The following is a 21,236-nucleotide window of genomic DNA, read 5'->3' on the forward strand; positions in this document are numbered from 1 at the left end:
ACATTGAAATTAAAAATATTGCTTTTGTGTGTCTGGGGTACATATGAAAGCAGGAGCATCATTATCTGATAGCTTTTTTGGCAGAATTCTGAAATCCTGAATGTCGATGGACAGATCTTTCAGATGTTGGCACTTGTACAGTTCAGGAAATCTGCATCTTGCCTCAAGATGAATAGTTATGACATTACTTTAATGTGAAGGTTATGCTGCCTAATATAGTATTCTTGTCCTTTCGGTTTTAAAATATAGTTGCAAAGCGCAGAAGCCTTCTTTTGTAACAGCTGGTGTTAACAGTCTGTAGTAAGAATCTGTCAGTATTGAACTGGTTCAGTAGATTTTAAATGCTGAGAGTCAGGGGGACATACATGTAGCATTTTATTTGTTTGTTTGTTTTACACTCAGCTGAGCTAGATGCTGAACATGCACAGAAGGTTTTGGATATGGAGCACACCCAGCAGATGAAGCTAAAGGAGCGTCAGAAGTTCTTTGAAGAAGCCTTCCAACAGGACATGGAGCAATACCTTTCTACAGGATACTTGCAGATAGCAGAGAGGCGAGGCAAGTTTTAAAATACCTTCTGTGTAATCCACAAACTCACAGCTTGGAGAGCACTAAGGGGTCAGAGTCAGCAGCGGGTTTAATGCTTATAGATGAAGCTTTGCCATGTCTTAAATTCTAACTTGGTGGAACTGAAACTTCAGATAAGCTTGTTAAACAAACTTTGGGTTCCAGGGGAACTAGATACCGTAGAAAATCAGTGAGGCTCTCTGCTCGTTGCCTGAGGAACTGCAAAGCGCTGAAGTACATCTGCAACAGCGCTTTTCTCTGCAGCTGCAGGGTGCACCCATATCACTAAAGGTATGGGTGGAGGGGGTCGCTTCTGTCCACTGGAGTTCCAAAGCCTGGGATTGTCGCCTGGCAGAAGGTGCCCCTGAAAAATTTGAGAAGTGCAGAGGAAACCTCAGTGTTGCATTTCAAAACAGTTCTCAGGTGGTAGCTATTTCCATTGTCTACGTAACATACAGAGTATAGGATTAGGACATGGGAGATTAGGTTAAGTGCTCTCGTTATGCGATGACTCGGGTAGGGCACCTCCTGACTCAGTAAGCACAAGAATGCCATAGAGTACAGACACTTCTGTGTGGGAAGTATCCATCTGTTGGGCCAAAACGCAGGAACTGTAGGACTAGAAAGAAAGCAAGTGGGAGATGGTGTCACTCATGTGGCAGGAAAAAATGCAGAGATTCTGTCCTTGCTCCGTGACCAGTTCTGCTATAATCTGTGATCTCGGAGCAGAGAATACCATCCAAGATTTTCATTTCTCTGCGTGAGTGCTATGAACGCTCATCTGCAAGATGCTCTAGATTGATTGCTAGAACAGTCTTCTGAGAAGTGGGATATGTAAGTCTAAATTCCTTCCGTCTAGGAAGGAAGTGCGTTTGGATCTCCTGCTTTCTGTATATATATAGTCCACTTAGACTAAAAGTGGACATTGTCAGTGGCTAGTACTGGACACACGGCTCTGTTAGAGGGTTGGGGTACCTAATTTTCTGAACCTCAGCTTGGCAGTGTAATGCAGAGCCCATGTATATCAAAGAAACCGTGTTGATGAAAGATTTGATCCTGCAGTGCGTGCAAAACTACAGGGCTGTAGTATATTTGAGAAAAAAAACAATCAAATGATGGGATTTCATCTCGGTTCATATATGAAGGCTTTCAATAGTGTAATTCTTAAATTGAGGTGAACCATTAAACTGTTCATGGTAATATTTGATGTTACATGTGCAGCAACTGGACTTAAATCCGTGTAGCTCTGAACTTGTTTTGTGTTTGCATGTTTTATTGTTCAAGGAAGAAGATGCTCATCCAAGTACTTAATCCCCTTGTGAATTGTCAGTATTGTATTGACAATAATAAGTGATTTGCCAGAGTAATAAATATGAAATTCCCACGCTGAGAGCAGATATTGGGCATCAGCCTAGGTTTTACATACTACTGTCATTTATTAGACTAACTGAAAGAGGAAGAATGGCTGCTCTCTGTGAACATTAGTCCTTATTTATGAATTTCCATGTCCCTTGTATATTGACATTTCGTGATTGTGTGCTTAAATGGGTTTGTTTTTCTCTAAAAAGACTTTCAGTTGAGGGAATTGGAAAGGAGTGTTGCAAAATGGAAAGTTTCAATCTTTGCCCCTGAGCCCCATCCTAGCATATTTCTGATAACACTACTGCTATAAATATTGTTGCTAAAAATGTTTTGCTTTACAAAAACAGTAATGGACATCAGTTTCACAACAAAGATTGCACAGAGTGCTCTTGGATTTGGGTTGAGATTGCTGCTGAGCAGCTCCTGTGGGTGTGCTCCTTCCAGATCTAGTTTAATTGTTAGTAATGCGTACTATTATAGCAGCTCCTGAAGCCTTTATAGGTAATAACTCATGTAGCTGATTGTCAGTTTGCTCATTGCGCTGTTTTTACTGCAGAACCGATCGGAAGTATGTCTTCCATGGAGGTGAACGTGGACATGCTGGAACAGATGGACCTAATGGACATGTCTGACCAAGAAGCTCTTGATGTCTTTTTAAACTCAGGAGGAGAAGACAATAATATGCTTTCTCCCATGCTGGGTATGATACTAGTAATGACAGCGTGCTTAGAGACAAAGCGATAAATTGCCAGAATTGCTCCAATTTGTAATGTCTGATGTTATCTTATAAAACATTACACTTCATGTAGATGGAATAGTTTTCATTAGTGGTTTTCAAAACACTTAGTTGCAGTACAAGAGAGCTTGCTGCAAAACTACTTGATATTTCTGGACTGTCTTTTTTTTATCAAGTTACTAAAGTTGCATGTTATATTTATCACAGTAATTTTTTCTTATTATAAAGATAATAGAGGACATTTTAACAAACATAAACAGAAAACTTGTGGCAATTAGGTTTTTATTTTTAAGACTGCTTTCTTAAAATTTGTCCAGAATTTTGGCATTTTGAAGTAAATTCAGACCAGTTGTATAGTGCAGGATCTTCAGTGAGAGATATTAATAGTTAACCCAGCAGTTCATATATGTGTGTATATATATATACATAAATATAAATTTAAAACATGACAATGTTCTGGAAGCTCCTGAATAGTGACTCTGATACTGCAGTTCTTTCATGTAGCCTTCTTACTGCTAGCAATGTTAGTTAAATTGGATTAAATTAATCTTAATCCGAAATTTTGTTTACATGTTCTGATGAACAAAACCAGATTTACGTTTTGCAAAGATGCAGCATGATGAGGGATCAACTTAAAGCAGGGAATTAGTAATACTGGCTACCTTATCCACCAGGGAAGAGTGTTTTCTTAATTAAAAACTTCAGTACTAGAATGCCTTTTCCTAAAAGAGCCAAAATGAGTTTTCTTGGGGCAGACGATGAAGCTCCTTTAATGTGTTTCTGATTTCTTTTGAAAATACAGGTTGAAATATTTTTATAAATGTACTTAGAGTGAAGAAACAGTATACTTTAAATCCTGTCCTATATTTTGGGATATGTAAAGAAAATTGTTAATAATATCCTGGGGTAATTTTCTTCCTCCCTGTGTGACGTGATTATTACCAGCCATGAACACGAAAAGCTTATGGTGAGTAGTCAGGGCACACTTGACTACTAAAGGTTTTTTGTGGTTTATTGCAAAAACTGGGAGTCAGATGGCTGGTTTTGGATAGGCGTCCAATCCATGCATTATTAAAGTTGATCATCATTTGAGCATGCAAGTAATTACAGAATCTAGGGCTGTTTCCCCCTTGCTGAGTCTTTGGCAGATGTTGGACCGAGAAGCTTTGTGGCTTAACAGTGTAACTGGGTTATCTAAGGAAGTGTAGAAACTACTAGGTGTGGTTGTTTTTTCCTAAACAGATGTAAAACTTACTAGCCTTTGAAAAAAAAAATCAGTTATTTTCTGCATTAATGTATTACAGTGTGTCTGTATAGATAGTGTATATGTATTTCTTTTATATATGCACATACACTGTAATATAATGTACCAGTGCTGCAATGTGCTAGCACTGTAACCTTAACACAGAGGAAATCTTGCAGCAAGATATCCTCCTCTACAGTTACTACTGCTCGAGCGTAGCAGTCTTGGGAATCTTGCTGTTGTGGTTCCAGGTGATTCATTTCCTGCTGAATTAGACGGGGGTTTTGTGCTTGCTGTAAGGACCTGGTGCCCTAGTGTAAATCCAGACATGCAATAGTCTTCATTCTCAGAAAAATGAGATGGCTTAAAGGTAACTCTTCATTTGGGTGTCAGTGGAGAACTGGTCAGGGCAAGATTTATTTCGCAGGTTTTACTGAATACTACAGAATACAGGTAAGTTATTTTAGTAACTGGTAAAAATGACAATTAGCTCAAGACATCAACATGTTTTCAAATTCATCTTGCTATAAATGTTGCCAGCTTATGGGCATCAGTTTTGCAACATTTCATGATACTGAAAAATTGACTTGCCTCCGTCAGTCCAAAAAACTCCTCCTCCGTGTGCATTGTGTAAATTAATCTAACGCGTGCTGCTGGGTACAACATCAAAATGCCTTTAAAACATTATCCTAGGATTACTTGTGTTCAGTGTAAATTCATGTACTACCTGAAGAAGCAACTCTCGACGTGCTAGTCATGCCAGACTGGCCCAGCCGGTTGCAGTGGCGGGGTGTTTTCAGTCCAGGCAGCTTGGTCAGCTGTAAAGAGTTGTGGATGTTGTACCAGTCACTTATCAACTTGTGATTAAACCAGAGACCTGCTGAGGGCAGGTTTCCCCCTGGTGTTCCTGGGTCCCAGAGAAGCAAGACCAATGTCACGTACAAGGCTACTCGCTGTTCGTGTTGAGGTTCAGAGTTTAAGATTGCAGCTAGTTAGGGCAAGAAACTTGCCTGAGCAACAGTGTCCAGTGCAACAGCCTTCTGCTGGCTCTGGATGCTGTTATGACTGTTTTCTTGTTAAAATGTAACTTGGATATTTGGCAGGGCTATAGGGACCAGTCACAGGGCAATGGAGTGTGAAGGGCTCCGCCAACAGCCTCAGCAGAGGTGAGGTGTGGTGATCAGCTCATTTCCATCCAACCCTCCTGAAACTTTTTTTCAATAAAATCACGAAGGATTTTAAAGAGTATTTTCTCACTAAGGTTACTCAGTGCTGAAGCTGGGCGCCCTGACTGTGGAGAAACGCTTGGGTACAGTAAAAGAAAAAAGGACTTTATATGGCAGATCACGTAAGAAGAGTGTTTAGATGTTTCCCCATTTTAACTTCTTATTTACTGCCAGGAAGCGTCCAGAGAAGAGGGTCCGAGATAATTTTGAAATCTGAACTCTGAAACTGCAAGCAAACACCATTACCCTGAACCTGCTGAGAAATCTTTTTGCCCAGGACGGTGGGGGAAGCATAGTCTTAAAGTCCCATTCCTGTGCACTTGAGCTACGGTACAGCTTTAGCAGAGGAATGTTTTCCCGCTGTGGACAATAATTTGTTTTGCTTCTGCATCTTCATTTTTAGTCAAAAATGGAGATTACTATTATTGCCTGTCTCCTAGCTGCTGTTACTATTTTTAATTTCACCCAGGTTTATTTGTGGTGTTCTGTTGGACAGGGTTTGGCTGGAGGATTTTCCTGTTGGTGACGATTCTTGGCACACGCTGAAGTCTGAATGGACTTTATCAAGTCAGAGTTAGGAGGATTAAGTGGTCTTGGCTAACAGGCAAAGTGGATGACAGCTCTGTCTCGCAGCAGTCAGGACGTGACGCTCCTGCAATCTTACCTTGATCTCGAGCGTTAGCAATTCTAGACTGAGCAAGACACAGACACACCACCAGAAACAGACTAAAACCAGCCTGGGGCTCGTATTTGAGGTCAACTTCAGAAAAGCCAAAAGGCAGCTTTGTGTTTGGGGAGGGTTTTTTTAATGTTCTGCAAAAAAGCTGCAAACCGACACGAATACAGCTCAGTAACCAGCGCTGAGCTCAGTTAATAGACTGACTTCTCAATTCACCTGCTTGAGCCAAAGCTTGATTTTTCTTGTTCTTTTTCCAATTCCAAGGGCCGGACTCCCACAGCTATGTGAACGAGATAAGTCTTCAGGTTCCCAGCCAGTCTGAATTACGACAGAAACTGTCTTCGCTGTCATCGACCTGTACCGATTCTGCCAGCCAAGATGCAAGTGAAGGAGAGTCTCCGGTTGTTCAGTCTGATGAAGAGGAGGTTCAAGTGGACACTGCTCTTGCTGCTGTAACTGAAAGAAAGGGTGCTTCAGATGTTAGTGATGAAAGTGACTCTCAAACTATTTGAATCTTAAAACCATATCCTTTAAGAATGACTTCTGAATGAATGAACAAGTGAATGAAGAGCTTGCCTGTGTAACGATTTGCTAACCAAGCGTAACAGCCAGATCTTTTTACTTAGTAATACTGCCTTTTTACAAAATTGCCAGTCATGTGGAGGTTGGTTTTTAAAAAAAAAATAATTGCCTAAAGCACACACACTTTAACAGTAGTCTTGGGGCTCAGGGGAGCAGTAAAACTGTTGTATATACTATGTATAAGAGAATTAAGGGGAAAGATACAAGTTACCTTGACCACTAACCTTTAAATGGCTGATTGATTGGAAATACTTAGACTTGATGTGTAATGCCGAACCCAAATTGTTCCTTGCATGTTTTCAGCTGCTGCAACTGAAGATTTAGGATCCAAACCAAAACGCAAAGTTATTTTCTACTCTTTACTACCTACTGTCTGCCTACTGCCTTTGTCTACTAACGCAGCAGTGTCTTCTCTCTCACACTTCTTATTCAGGACCAACTTAGTTATCGTAGGTGTTAAGGAAAAAAAAAACCTGAAAAGGAGGAGAGATGCATACTGAAATGTTAACTCCTCGTGGAGCAGATATCTTAGCATTGTATAAACTTACTCCTCTTTCGAGATAAAATAAAGTATTTCTATCCCAACCATGTCTTTTACTTGATTACCCAAATATTTTATCCATGACAGTGAACAGAGGAGACTTAATTCAGAAAAAAAAATATGGTTATTTGTAAGGAGCACCAGTGTAATTTACTTTTCCGTGGTAAAATCTGTTTGACTACACTGATGCAAACCAGCAATTTAAGGGAAATAAACCTGAATGAATTATAAATTAAGTGCGTACATGTTATAAGCCATAGGACCTAGAGCCATCACCATCTTGCTGCCATTTTTTTTTCTGCAGTCATTTTTCTCTCTAATCTTGAGGTCTGAACGTGTCTAATGCCTGTTTCTTGTCAAGTCTCACACTCTGTTTGCAGGGATCTGCTCTCCTTTGAGAAGGCTCCTGGCTCCTGCTCCTCATGCACAGAGGGAAGGAATGTAAGCAAACAGCGTAAGTAGAAGGATGAGCTGGGATGCAGACCCCCTTCAGAGACCTGCCCTGACAAAGCTAGTGGTTGGGAATGAGGCGGCTGCTCGCCAGCTGGCAAGTGGCCAGTTTCCTGGAGGATTCACTCTTATCTCCTGTTACCTGACAAAGCGTTCCCTGACCCCTCTCTCTGGGAAATGAAAGCAATAGAAGCTCACTACCGACACTGAGGTATCCGCTATCTAACAAGGCATCCATTGAAAGAAATTTTTCTTGAAGGAGCTTACTCACTCACTTTCCAGAAGACAGACAAAATGTCCAAAAAAGTTTTGTTTTTTTTATTAAACCTCGTAGTACAAACCTGGAAAGTAAACAAAAAACTGGCAATAAACAACATGAAGTCTTTCCTTACAAGGAAAGAGAGCAGAGCAGCGCTAATAAATTAAATGTCAAACTGTAAGCCATAGTCAGAAGTTTACTGTCAAGAGGGAAAAGTACACAGCAAGGCCATAAAAACCAGACAACCACATTTGAAAACACTTGACTCTGTTTATGTTATTGTTAAATATTCCAAAACAGTTCAGTCTTCTGCAACAACAACCAACAAATTGTATTATAGGACTTTCCTGACAGTCACCACTGGCAAGCTCAGTGCAATATGGGTAGCTACGGTATTGTTGAATTCAATTACGAAACAAAACAGTTTGTGAAAACATTTTCCCTTTTTTATTCCACACATACTGTACACACAACCAGAAAAGGGCAACAGCTACTCCATTATTATTTTTTGTTGTTGTTCAGTGATGTAAGCAGCACTTATAAATGTTACAAGAAAAACCCTGTAAGCATCCAATCCAACCGATGAAGAAAGTGAAACGTAAGGCTTTTCTTCATCTTGTCTCTTCGCCATCCCTCCCCCCACCCCAAGAAAAGGCTCAAGTATTTAAAAAAATTTACAGGCATATGTACAAAAGGTGTGATTTTTTTTTTGTTACAACATGAAGAGAAAAAATAGACAAGATGAAAGCAAATGCATTTTCACATTCAAAAGAAATATGCAGACCTGCTAGTGGCTCTAGATGTGATCATATAATGAAACGAATTCAAAACAAAAATTAATGCTGGACTGTGTAAAGGTGTGAAAACAGCAGTGGAATGGAAATGGAATGTTAGAAAGATTGCACGTCTATGACAAAAGAAGCACTTATGGCTTCAATCACTTTTTTTCTTTTTTCTTTTTTTTTTTTTTTTAAAGGATGCTATTGAAGGGTTTTTAATAAAGTAGCCAACAGCACCAAAAAATAACAGAATGGATTTCCTAATGAAATCAGGCACAGTTTTCCCTCACATGACTCCTCAAGGCAGGCAGTCTTTTTTCCTCCTTTTTTTTTTTTTTTTTTTTTTTTTTTAAAGTTTTTATTTTTTCCCCCTCAAAACAGATGCATAGTGATGTGCTGGTAAAAGAGAACATACTCCAAATCTCCTCCTTTTGCCTACAGTTAGGAAACAAAGTCCATCTTCAGCTGCCATAACCTCCCAAAGAAAGTGTGTATTCTCCAATTTAAAAAATTACAAAACTCATCTTGCCGTGACAGAATAAAAGACAGCCAAAGTAAAGCAATTTCTTTCAAGTTTTTGTCTCCTATCCCTTTTCTCTCTAGAAAAATCTGCTCACATGACTGGAGAACAAATTATAAAACACATCAAACTTTAACCTATTCAAAAAATGGGTTAAAAGCCTTTTTTCACAGTTACCAAAAAGGCTTTTTATTTTTTCAGCCATAGGGACAATACAAATTAATATTTTATCAGCCCCTTGCCGGTTTTAAAACAGTGAACATACGGCAGTTTAAAAAAATCAGACTGCTGTATCTATCTATTCTAAGTACAAAAAAAAAAAAATTCAACAGTTTAATGCTAAAACAAAATTAGTTCTCTAAAACCAGAAGAAAATCTTCTTTAGAGCTAGTGCAAAGACAGCTTGTATTCTACAGCAAGTACTCCAAACTATGGTATAATAATTACAAAAAATATATATAAATTGACAAAATGAGAGTGTTGGCATCTTCAGGATTAACTTGAAGCACTTTTGGATGAACTGGAGGATGAAAGCCTAGATGATGGCACGTCAACTGTCGCTCTCTTACGAGGTCCTCTTTTTGGTGTAGGCTTGCTGATACAGTTCTCAATGCTGCCATTTTTACCAGATACTTTTCCACAGATTTGATTGACTAGACTGATGATTTGTTCCTGTAGGGAAAGTGGGAGAAAAACCACAAAATTAGCATCTGCTCTTTCTCCAGTCACTTCTGAGGGACAGAGATGTAGTGCTGCCTTTTTGACTGAAAGCACCTAACTGGGGAGGGGGCGGGGGGGGGGGGGGATATCTATGTATTTGTAAATGATGCCAAAAGTTTCCTCCTGTAATGATTATTCAAAACTGGGAGTTCTGTAAAAAGTAAAGTACTGTGTAGTCCAAGTGCGGCCCCTGCTGAAGCTTCCCCCACCAAACTTAAAAGCCAGCGATCAGCAGAACCAGGAATTCTGAGCTCTGGCCACTGAGCGAGAAGAGAGCCGCTGGGCTGCAAGGTTGCTTCGCCAGGGTCAGAAACGTTCTTCAGATACAATTTAAATCCCACTGCTGAACAAAGTTATGAACGCCATAAATTTAAATCCGCAGTAATATTGCTTGCAGTTTTTGTTATTTACTAAATCTTTCTTGAAAAATTAAGAAAAAAGATTCCACTTTTTTTTTTTTTTCCTAGTGATGCTACTTTTGTTTAACGCTGTTTAGGGTCCCTGGGTGTCCCGGCGCTCTGAGCCCAGGCACAGGGCCAGCCGGCTCGCTGTCGCACAGGGGAAGGGGCTGCAGGTCCATAGCACCATGATGGGCAGACGCCAGGAGGCCCTGAGCTGCACACCCAAGTGCCTGGCCAGCCACGCCACCCCTCATCCTGAGGCTTGGGCGGGGGAAGAGAGGTATTTTTTGTAAACCAGCTGTCCCATCCTAGTAAGAATGTCGAGAAGTTATTTTCACGCAAACCTGAAAGAGCTTCTCAATTAAGTCTACCTAACAGCTCAATAGATTTTACAAACGGCATTGAACATGCAGGTTCTCTCTCCCCCACCACCCACAGCCCTCCAAAAAAATTCCGTAATACCCACCACACGTGTGGTTAGTATCTTTCAGAAATGTGGAAACCTTGTGACAGGTTTTTAAATTTGAAAAAAGTCATCATTATCATCCCATACCGAAAGAAAGGTTGTCTTGCCTTTCCCAGCACAGCCTAAAATATCTACTTTGTAATTATAAAACCTAGCCAAAATAATTATGGTGTGTGATTCTGCTGGAAGGAGCAGCTTTGAAAACTGCAGTAGAATTAACACATCTGTGAAAACACAGGATGTAAGGGCCTGAATAATCTCAAGCATAAGGGGAATACATTAAAATTTCTGATGAACTTCCTGAAATTCTTCAGTGTTTATCACATTACAAAGGCAGTTTCACTCTTGTCTGGGCTTTGTAGGTTGTACCTGTTTGTACCTACAGCACCTGGTACCAGAACAGAGTCTACAATTAAGATTTTCCTCAGACTCTGACCCGTTGGGTTTTCTCCCCCACAGCTCTACGCACAAACATCAGGAGCTGCTGACAAGCCCATCCCAAAAAGCTACTCAGAGCAGCACCGATCTCTTAAGAGCTGTTTTTCTCATTTCTCCCGCTGCTTCACTGTCCATTGTTCAGGCTGAGAGCAAAATGCTCCCCCAGTCTCTATTCCCTTCACGCACAGTGGCGCAGTGGAGGTGACTGGGCAGGCAGGGGGGCGTTACTCGGCTGTCCTGCAGCGCAGCATTAGCCCAGAGCCCAGGCACGGTCCGAAATGACCATCTTGAGTTCTGTGCCCATTCATCATCACATGGGCCTGAAGCCATTCCCGGACCTCTCACCTACAAGTACTCTACAAGTCTGCTTAAAGAAGGCGCGGGCTGGACTGGAGTAAGTCAGCGTGCACTTTCAGTTAGCAACAGAGAGAAGTTATCCTAAAATACAGAAGTTACCCTGATTAACCAAAGTACAGCCTCAAGTTCTACACCATCCCAAAGCATTAAATGGCTTCTGTGTTCCCTAACACATATCCATGCAGTTTATGCTTCAGGTTTCATCTTTGTAATCATGTCTCCCTCTATTTCTTTTACTTAGATCATAATAAAGCACATTCTTCCCACACCAAAAACACCCCAAGCACAGTCTCCTGAGGTCCTGGTAGGACAAAGCCAGCGTTAAGTCTGCTCCCAAGGTTTCAGTGTCAAAGCTCAGCAGCATCACAAAGCTGTATTGCACAGACCTCATCGTAACGGTACATCATTTTCAGTCCCCGACAAGACTTCTGTTTTTCCACATGCCGCAGGGCACACTCCAAGCAGAAGACAACATTTTCATTCTCCTGTACAACCTGTATAAAAATACGGAGGTAGGGAATCAAGAAATGCAGTAAGCTCCAAACTGTAACCATTTTAGGTGCACAGTGTTGAATTACTGTCTGAATTACAAACCTCTGCTTTACTACAAGTTAGTGGAAGGAGGCACAGACAAGCAGCAGTACGCACTGTGAAATGATTCACCATGTGCAAGAAGAAGAAATTACGTATCCCCTTTTGAGTGCTCGTGTTGGCAAACATTTATACTTAAAAAAAACAAAACAAAACACCAAACCCACACACCAATAGTAACGAACGCCAAATCCAAATCATGATGTGTGCGTAAAGCTTGATCGGTATCTAAAATGTAGCCTAAAGGTTTCCTGAAAGCAGCCGGATCCCATTACTTTAAACGCTGTCTCGAATAAGGATAAAATCAGCAGCTTCGCCACAGGATTCCTCAGCTACTGTCTCGTTCAGCCAAGGTCACATTTGCTCAGCTGGCTGCCTGCCAAGCCTACACATTCCGCTTGGAATTCGACATCCGAGTTGCTTTTTGTCCCTTACCGCTGTTCAGAGTGACAAGGAAAAGCCTGCCCCCGATTACGCTTACTCCAGAGCAAACGGACCAGAGTTAAGAGGTTTATGATTGGCTGGTTGCTTTTTTTTTTTAAAGAAACTAATTTTAAAAGTTCCTTCAAACTAGCGCTGCTGAAACAGTGGTGTGAGGACACATACAGACCGAGCATATTTTATCCTAGGGAGGGAAGCGGCTAGATCTCCTCATTTAACAGTTACACTGCATTTCCATTGAAAGCCAAAAAAACCCCAAAAGATGACAGAAAAAAGGACTGAATATGGACTCAAACGCAGTGTATTATGTTAATTTAAATAACTGACTTTGGAATTATGTGGTGCATAAGGTCGTGGGAGGGGCTTTGGTATTTTTCATGAAATTGCTGTATTTCTAGGTGTTCTGCATACAGCTAAAAGCCTGGAAGTGTCACCACGGTGGTTAGCACACCTTTAAAAGCCAGTGGGCGGTTACTTCTAAAAAGAGACAAAATTTATGGGCAAGACTTCTATTTTTGAGCAGACAGGTTGGCAAACGGCATCTTACCTTGACGGACAGATAGATGGGATCCATCTACCCTGCAGGTTGGCTCGCAGGGCAATGGTCACAGCACGGGCTGTGCCTGCACGCCTGAGACCCGCGGCACACATCTGAGTTGCTAGCTCATCCCGAGAAATTTCTGCCAGGGCTTACTACTGCTGGCAGCCTGGGTATCCCAGAGCAGCTGAGCCACTAGGTTATCCCTTACCGGGGGAGGGAAGCTAACTCTCGGTGTTGTCTCCTGCCACCGCTGCCCCAGGCAGTGAAATGTTCCGCCAGAAACCAAACCAACATCTCTGCATCTCATGTGGGATGCACGAGACAACTCCGTAGGCACCTGCTGTCTCTCCAACCCTTCTAGTCCGTCACGGGACGTCAGAGCAGGGGGGACAGCACCCCAGCGGTGGCAAAGGATTTTACTCACCATGGACAGATAGCACAGGTGCTGACAAATCTGACATCTTCTCTCTGACGTCTCTAACTGCAACCACTTTCGAGGCTTTTTCTTTCCATCCATCCCCATGCTGCTGCTGTCGTGGCTGCCGTAGCGCGCTGAAGAATGGAGACCTGCCTCGTAAAGCTGCCGCCGCTGCCTCAGCTCCGTGTCCCTGTGGACGTTTAATGCAATTAGACCTCGGCATCGCCTCGTACCACCGCAAAGCCATGTACAATCACCCCTTTACCACGCTCATCACTGAAACCTTAGCTCCACACAGCAAAGCCCTGAGTGTTGGTGGTTGGTGCCGTTCCCTACGCATGGCGAGAGCCAGCACCACGGGGACTCTGCCTAATCGCAAAAGCTATCTCCGGGTCTTAACAGCGACCGCTGTATCAAGGCAGTGGTTCTCAAACTGCTCCACAGAGACCTGGGGACTGCCGAGTACTTCCTGGAGGTCGGTCGATGGTTGCTCGGGGCCATGTGGAGAGTCGGGAGGTGTAGCTAAGGTGACATTCCTGAAGTTGCCAAAAGCCACCTTGAAGAGGAGGAGCCGTTGCTGTTCAGGAGTGACAAAGCCACCTTCACCAGGAGGCAGAGATGAACCAAGAACCTGCTGCCACGAGGTGCTTCAGGCAGGAAAGGGGAAGCAGGGCAAGTGATTGTGCCAAAAGACGAAGGTCTTGCTGTACACCCAGGGGAAAAAGAAGAGGTCAATTAAGGATAAAGACTAAGCCCTCCAGCCGCCCTTCGCCCACGGCGTCCGCAAGGTGGACAACACTTCCTATGCCGAACTACACAGCATTAGGAGAGCAGGTCGGGTTGGAGCCGAGTGGAAGACAGCAAGTGTGGAGTGAGCTGAGCCGATGGAAGGGGACAATAAAAAAGCTCACCACCAGACACAGCTGAGGATGGGTGGAGAGCCAAGCTAAGCAAATGGCATGGGCAAACTGAGCAACCAAGGCAGATCAGGAGAGGAGGCAGCAAAAGGCACAGAACAAACAAGCGAAACAAAACAAAGGACAAAAAAATATGGTAGCGTTCCACTTTGGGTTTTTTCAGCTTTTGTTGTTTGGGATTTTGTTTTACATAAGCAGCCACAGGAAGGACCGATATCCTCCAGAGAATTCCAACCTAAGCATAAGAACAAGTTTGAGAACCACTCTGATAGAGGTCGATGTGATGGTCTAACAGCAAGCACCAACATTTCTGTTTCACCTTTCGCACTCGCAGACTTTTCCTCTTCAAGGAAAAAAAAAATACAAAAAAGAAAAGCACTTGGAAGTGACGATTCCCATAGGGAACCAGCTGCAGGTAAAGCAGTCAGCACACCTCTTTGTATTTCTTTCTGAACACTAAAATAACACATGGGCTGTTTTTCCCCTTCAATATGTCACTGGAATTTTTCCAAATGAACATGCTAGTTAGTTAAATACAGTTTGTAGATTCCATTCATCAAAACTTTCTTGACATCTCGAGTATCAGTTGTCACAAACTTGAAAGATAGGTAGCAACTACATGGTAGGGAACAAAAGAGAAGATCATTACACAGGAAGCCAGGCAACATTATATTTTCTTTTTTTACCTATCTTAAGAGAAACCCTAAACATGTTTCCTTAACACTGGAGAGAAAAAGGAGCAGGAATTTATTTTTTTTTTCTTTAAAGTGTTCAGGTTCTAATGCAAGATGTGTTAGCACCCATGCGTAAGCTGCTCCCTTACTCAGTGGTTTAAATGAAGACAACTCTCTGCATACAAAGTACCTTCTGCAACTGTAGCATAACTATCTTGCTGCTGAAGACCAGGGTTCCTGGTGCAAAACCCATTACAGACATGGGCTGACAGTGGCTACTGTGATGCCAAGAGACTGAAAAAGTAAAGAAAGGTATTTAAGCGCTTGGCACCACGTAGTTCACATAATGCATCAGGAAATCTCGACTCTCAGCACCAAGAATCAACAAAATAAAAACCCAAGGCAAACTGTAGTTTAAATTCTTTGATGGTGCCCAAAGCAGGGAATTCTTAAGAGTTAAGACATCCTAACCACGGGCACGCTCACATCAGACACAGCAAAGGAAACTGCTTCTTCCACATGTGGCTGTCTTCAGGTCTCTCTGCTAGGCTTTTGCTTGGTTAAGTAGGTGCAAGACACGCGTCTGAAAGGGTGACTTACGTATCCACCTCTGGAGTCTGCCAATGAAAACAAAATAGGTACAACAGGCCCCCAATTCGTTACCTGAGCTCTCCAAGAAGTGATGATATTGTACTCAGAGTCGGTCCGTTTTCCTTTTTTGCTTCTGCTGTTGCAATCTGATAAAGTAACTTTTCCATTGAAAATGGTTTGGCTATACGTCGTCTCTTCATTTCCTGGGACAGAAATAGCCAAATTAGTTCTTGAGCAAATTTGAAAATAAAAAGTTATCAAGAGTGAATTCCATGTAGCAAAATGTAGCCTTTTAAAACAACCAAAAGTAAAAGCTTTCCAGATTCTGAATTTAAATGAAGTATTTATGGTCTAACTTACATCCAGCACTAACTTCACACTGAAATAAATGCTAAATAGAAATCAGTCCTTTCAGTGGAAAGCCAGGTGCCCAAGTGCTCTGCTGCATTGGGTCTTGCTGTCAAAATGACTACGAAAGAAGATTTTCCGCATGTGCTTTAGGTGAACAAATGCCGCAGAAAAAGAACTCAAAAACCTAACCCAAACGCATGCTACCAGTCACAATCAACGGCTTTCCCAGAGGATGCCCTGCTGCAAGTTGGTTCCAACGTCCCGTTTTCGTTCAAAGTCACCAGCAGAGCACAAAACCACAACCTTCGATTGCACGGAGATCCGCAACGCATGATGGCACGTACGCTAAGAACTCAAAACTCAACTCATATGCTGTCTTTTCTTAATATGCTTTACTGCGAAACATAATGAAGAGAAAAGATAGGCGAAGTCTGCATATACAAAGAGAATGAAGCAAAATGCAAGTACTTCGGTGTCGCCACATTTCAGGTACACCCTTTTTTCAAAAGCAGAACATTAAATTTCCTCGGCGGAAAAGACAAGGATAGGAGAGATGTCATGACAATGAGAAAAATTAAAAGAAGGATGCCCAGACACAGATTAGCATGCAGGTCACTGTAAGCGGAGGAACCAACAAACACCTCAAAGTTCTCTCCCTAAAAATGCATTTTTCCTGTGGAGGCCAAGAGGAATAACGCGATCATTTATGCTCAGTAATACACCGTTGGCGCTCTCAGCCATCCCGTAACAGCTATTCCTCTGACCTGCCTGACGCCCGGGACTGCTGTTATTTTGCATCCAAAAAACCCAACTACTAGCAGAACAGGCAGCTTTCAGGGAAAAGAGGCAACAATTAAAAGAGCAGGCTGCAGTTCTGCTCAGTTCTGCCCGTTACCAGTTCCCCTCTGTTTAAGCTTCTCAAGCCACGCTTTTCCGGGCAATACGAACTGAGCGATTTTGGTAGCTGAAACCCTTTCGCTAATTCTTACATGGGTAAATTCCTTGATTCACTGCGCAGCTGGGAAAAGCCTAGGGAGCTCGCGGTGTCTGACAAGGTGTGCCTTGTTTTATAGAGACTCAGGGAGTTTCAAATGACGCGAACGCTAGAGTGTGAAGGTGCCGGTTTGCTTAGGGGTTAAGCCCACCAAATACCCACTCGGCACAAACAAAACCAAAGATTCATCTTCAACTTTTTTTTTCCCCCTCACCCTGTTTTGTAACCCTGGTTTAATGCTCTTGGTACTTCTTTTATCAGAACCAACGTATCATAATATTCAGCATTTTTAATAGCACTGATAGCATGCATTGAAGCGGTAAGTAAAATAGATGTCGTAGAATGGGTTAGCAACCTTTGGTGACTAAAAAGGGTTCCAAAGAGGCTCTCAGGTAAGCCAGGTGTTCTTCAGAACCTGTTTGCTCCGCTAGACCCTGCATGGGGCTGGAACAGCCGCGCTTTTAGGAGCAGTACGAGAACATTTTTTGCACATGAGGGTCGCCTGGCACATTGTCCGAGTCTGCCTAAGACAAGCCATCCCGAGCCGGACCAAAAGCCCGCACAGGCAACACGGAGCCAGGAGTAAAGGCCACAGCGGGTGGCTGGAGCAAAGAGCAAGGTGCGCTGCTGCCGGCTGCCACCTCGTCCGCCCGAGCCCGCACGGGCCCCTGCTGGGTTTAGCACAGCTCACCGGGTCTGTGCATTGATCTGAATTTCTCAATCCACGTACATTTGTCTCTTCCATACAGTGCCCGATACACAGATAAGCATTTTAAACCAGATGTCTGTTTGCTTTTGACCTGCTGCCTAATAATTTCTTTTAATGGCATGTTTTTCAATGTTACGAAAGTTGGCAAATATTCATACCGTAATTATCATCACCCTGCCACTTGTGATCTGGTCTTACTATCACATAACATCTCTCAGGCATTAATTTTCCCAGCTGAATAGTCCTCTCACATTTAATGCAGAGGCTAATCCATACCTTTAATCATACATCTCTGCTGTGGCTTTTTCTAGTTCCTCCATATTCTTTTTGCAATTCAGGACTCAGAATTGCACCAGGATTCAAGCCACGGTCACACCGAGAGCCCATGCAGTGCCACAGCGGTGCTTCTGCTCTGCTGTCTGTCCTCTCCTTGCAATTTCTAACACTCAAGATGTTTCTTAGGGTTTGTTTTTCAAACCTCTCCCGAGCACATGGCTGGCAACTCCATAGGAATCCAAAGACCTCTTTTCTCAGTAGCAAGAGCTTGTTCAGAGCCCACTGCTGTGTCTGTCAAATTAGGATTATTTTTTAAAATTTCAACTTTAACGTTTATCAATACTGAACTTCATCTATGGTTTTTTCACTCCTATCACCCAGCATCATGAAATCTCTCTGTAACACCTCATAGCTTTAATTGTTGCTGTCTTTACCATTAATATTCTCAGTATACAGGAATATTTTTGCTGTTCACTTCCCTTTCTAGGTTATTTACAGACAGGTTGAACCGTACTGGTTTTAGTCAAGACAGAAAGAGCCCTCCCTCCAGGATAAAACCTGACCATTTGTTCCCATCCTCTGCTTCTCTAATTCGGCTATTTTTTTGGTGTGTGAACTTTCCCTCTCAACCCACGCCAGGCTAATTTCTTAAAGAGCCTTTTCTGAGGAACCTCTCCAAAAACCTTCCAGAAATGCTCACAGACTCTGTCAACTGGATCCCTTTTGCCCGTGCAGCCTTCCAAAATCTGCAAGGGCCAGGGGCCACGACCTCACTGCAAAAGCCGTGATGATTGTCCTGCTCTTGTCCATTTCTTTCTTTCTTTCTTTTGGCCTTTAGGAAGTTGGTCTTTGAAATCTCTTTTTGGTCTGCACTTGTGTGCATTTACATGCATCTTACTAGAGCGATCGTTTCACTTGCATTTTCATCTTCTGGACACAAAAGGGAGGGTTTGGTCTCATTTCGAACTCCTTTCTCCTGGTGTTCAGCCACGCCAAGTTTAGCGGGGGGGTGCCTTTTGAGGTTTGTTTTTTTCTAGCCATGTGCATCTGTTGTGCGCCTCTAACACGGCATCTTTAAGCAATTTCTACGCTGCACGCAAACACCGAACCCTTCTTTCTGCATTCCCAATTTAACAAGCTGCCTTGGCTTTACGTGAGGCTGTCTTTTGAAATGAAACACCACAGCAGCGTGTACTGTGCCTGTTGCTGCTTTTTCAAGGTTCATAATCGCTGCTCACCATCACAGCACAGCTATTTGATAGGGATGTTCTGAACTGGGCTCCACCACTGCTGAGAAGTGAGACGACGGCTGCTTCTCCTCACACGGATCTCCTGACTAGCTGCTCCCCAAAGCCATTTTGCTTCTGGCATCACCCCCCAACACAGCCGCTATCCCAGCTAAGGGGAGGAGACCAGCACTTCCCATTGCCATCGTCATCTCCCGTCCTCCCAGGTTTTCTCCCCTCCTACAGTACGACACAGGCTATGCCCACACCATCCAGCATGGCAGAGCAGGGGGAGTGGATGTGCAGAGCGGTACAGTTGGTGCTGAGGACCCAAACGCACCACCAGACACGCGGTGTTTACTTTACTGGTGGCTTTACTTCAGAGCAGCCTCGCCTGGTCCTGTGGCCACGTGGCCACCAGTGTTTGGAGGACATCAGGTGCACTTCTGGAGCGCGTCCGCCGGCGTGGTTCCCTCTGAGAAGCACCCAGCCTGCGCAGGCTGACAGCTCTGTGACAGGAACCAGGCAGTGGGAATCCTGTGGCGTTGCAAAGGCACGTTCCTCTCCCAGACTAAAACTTCAGGGGCATACGTGTAGAATCACAGAATGGTTTGGGTTGGAAGGGACCTTGAAGATCATCTAGTTCCAAGCCCCTGCCATGGACAGGGACGCCTTCTGCTAGACCAGGCTGCTCAGAGCCCCGTCCAGCCCCGCCAGCAGCAGCACAGTGCTAATACCATGCTTTTCCTACCTAGGACGGGAAGATCGGGGCACAGGGCTTCTGTCACTGGTGACAGAGTTAAACCTGGCTTACCTGACCGTAGCTCTGTTCTGCGGGCAGCAGTACTGCCCTCACTGGATGACTAACTCCATCTTTCCTACGTACTTCGCCCTCCTGTACTGCAGTACCGAGTCTCCTCTTCCCACCAAGTTGCCGGCAGGCCCTATACTGCCAAAGCCTTCCTTTAAAACCAGACATTCCTCCTGATTTCCAAACCTCTAGACCAGAGGGCATTTACCCCAATATCCTGTTCTCCTGTTTCCTAAATGAGTTTTACTGACTTTGCCCAATGCCTTATTTGAGAATATGGAGTTATTCCTTTGCCATTCCAAACAAACTCTTCCACCGCACCTGTAAACCTCCTCCTCATCCTTAGTTTAAAATTTCAAGAGCTCTTACGGTGTTTTTTACAAACCAGCAAGCTGGTTCCACGTATGGTTTAGGTAAAACCTGTCTGTCCCTTTACACACGCTTTATACAAACTCTTTTATTCCAACAATTACCCCAACTCCTTATAACTGAAATCAATGCAATTTCAGATGCAGATTTTCATTTTTCCATATATTAAAGGAGATTGAGCAGTCATTCAATACAGAAATGAAACAACATTGTTTAGTGATATAAAGAGAGTCACTATAAAAAAAATCAGGTCACAGCATCACAAAATGAAAACAGAGTTGATGTATCAAACAGCTGAAAACCATCCATATTGCTGTCAAGAACGGACAGACAGGAAGGTACAGTTTTTGTCAGAGTTCATTCACAGTCCAAAAGGGGAATCTTGCTCCTTACACAGAACGTCTCACAATCTCTGAAAAGCACAATCCCAGCCAGCCTTACAAAATGGCAAACTGCCCTGTTAAAGTGAAGGAACCAAGGAAGAACTTCCAAAATTTAAAGGAGTTAAGAACATTGGATAGCTTGAGGAAAGAAGTGGAGCGGGAGGAGAAGGAAAAGAACAATGCAATAGGTGTTTCCAGAGTTATTTTGATACAAACACAGATCTGTGGTTCTTGTAAAGTTTGTGAAAGCTGTGCCTTCAGTTTCCAAGGTGGGTTATCACAGATTGGAATCTGCTGGATTTTCAGTCAGCTTATATTTACCCAGTGCAAAGCTCTTAAAAATTAATCAAAAGAAACTGTTCTTCAGAATTTGAGGCACCAAGAAGAGTTTTTTAATTGCTGCATAGTGATTTTTGTCTCTTACAGGAGTAGCATTTTCACAATATCAAACGAGTTCAGTAGAGTAATAGCTACAGCATATGGAGTTAATATACTTGTGTACCTTCAGACAGAAAAGGTTAGCTCAGAATACTCATTCCTTACCTACACACATATACAATTCCCACCTTCCCCCAAAATAAATCTGTAATAAAATAACCTTTTATTTCAAAGTAAGTT

General features: G+C 42.9%; 2 protein-coding genes across 5 annotated transcripts in view; one reads left to right on the forward strand and one right to left on the reverse strand.

Annotated features, from left to right (window-relative positions):
• The window catches only part of DTNBP1 (dystrobrevin binding protein 1), a 72,495-nt gene extending 65,515 nt beyond the window's left edge, over positions 1–6,980 (forward strand). For both annotated transcript variants that reach the window (XM_056331038.1, XM_056331037.1), the window contains 3 exons: positions 403–558; positions 2,486–2,629; positions 6,078–6,980. In XM_056331038.1, the coding sequence (XP_056187013.1) occupies positions 403–558; positions 2,486–2,629; positions 6,078–6,325 (548 nt within the window). In that variant the 3' untranslated portion in view covers positions 6,326–6,980. The remainder of the gene's footprint in view (positions 1–402; positions 559–2,485; positions 2,630–6,077) is intronic.
• A 703-nt stretch (positions 6,981–7,683) lies between these two features.
• Positions 7,684–21,236, reverse strand: part of JARID2 (jumonji and AT-rich interaction domain containing 2) — a 100,155-nt gene continuing 86,602 nt past the window's right edge. For all 3 annotated transcript variants that reach the window (XM_056331035.1, XM_056331036.1, XM_056331034.1), the window contains 4 exons: positions 15,572–15,702; positions 13,324–13,507; positions 11,713–11,820; positions 7,684–9,616 (listed from right to left, as the gene is read on the reverse strand). In XM_056331035.1, the coding sequence (XP_056187010.1) occupies positions 9,440–9,616; positions 11,713–11,820; positions 13,324–13,507; positions 15,572–15,702 (600 nt within the window). In that variant the 3' untranslated portion in view covers positions 7,684–9,439. The remainder of the gene's footprint in view (positions 9,617–11,712; positions 11,821–13,323; positions 13,508–15,571; positions 15,703–21,236) is intronic.

This window comes from Falco biarmicus, chromosome 3 (genome assembly GCF_023638135.1).
Source record: "Falco biarmicus isolate bFalBia1 chromosome 3, bFalBia1.pri, whole genome shotgun sequence".
Classification (NCBI taxonomy): domain Eukaryota; kingdom Metazoa; phylum Chordata; class Aves; order Falconiformes; family Falconidae; genus Falco; species Falco biarmicus.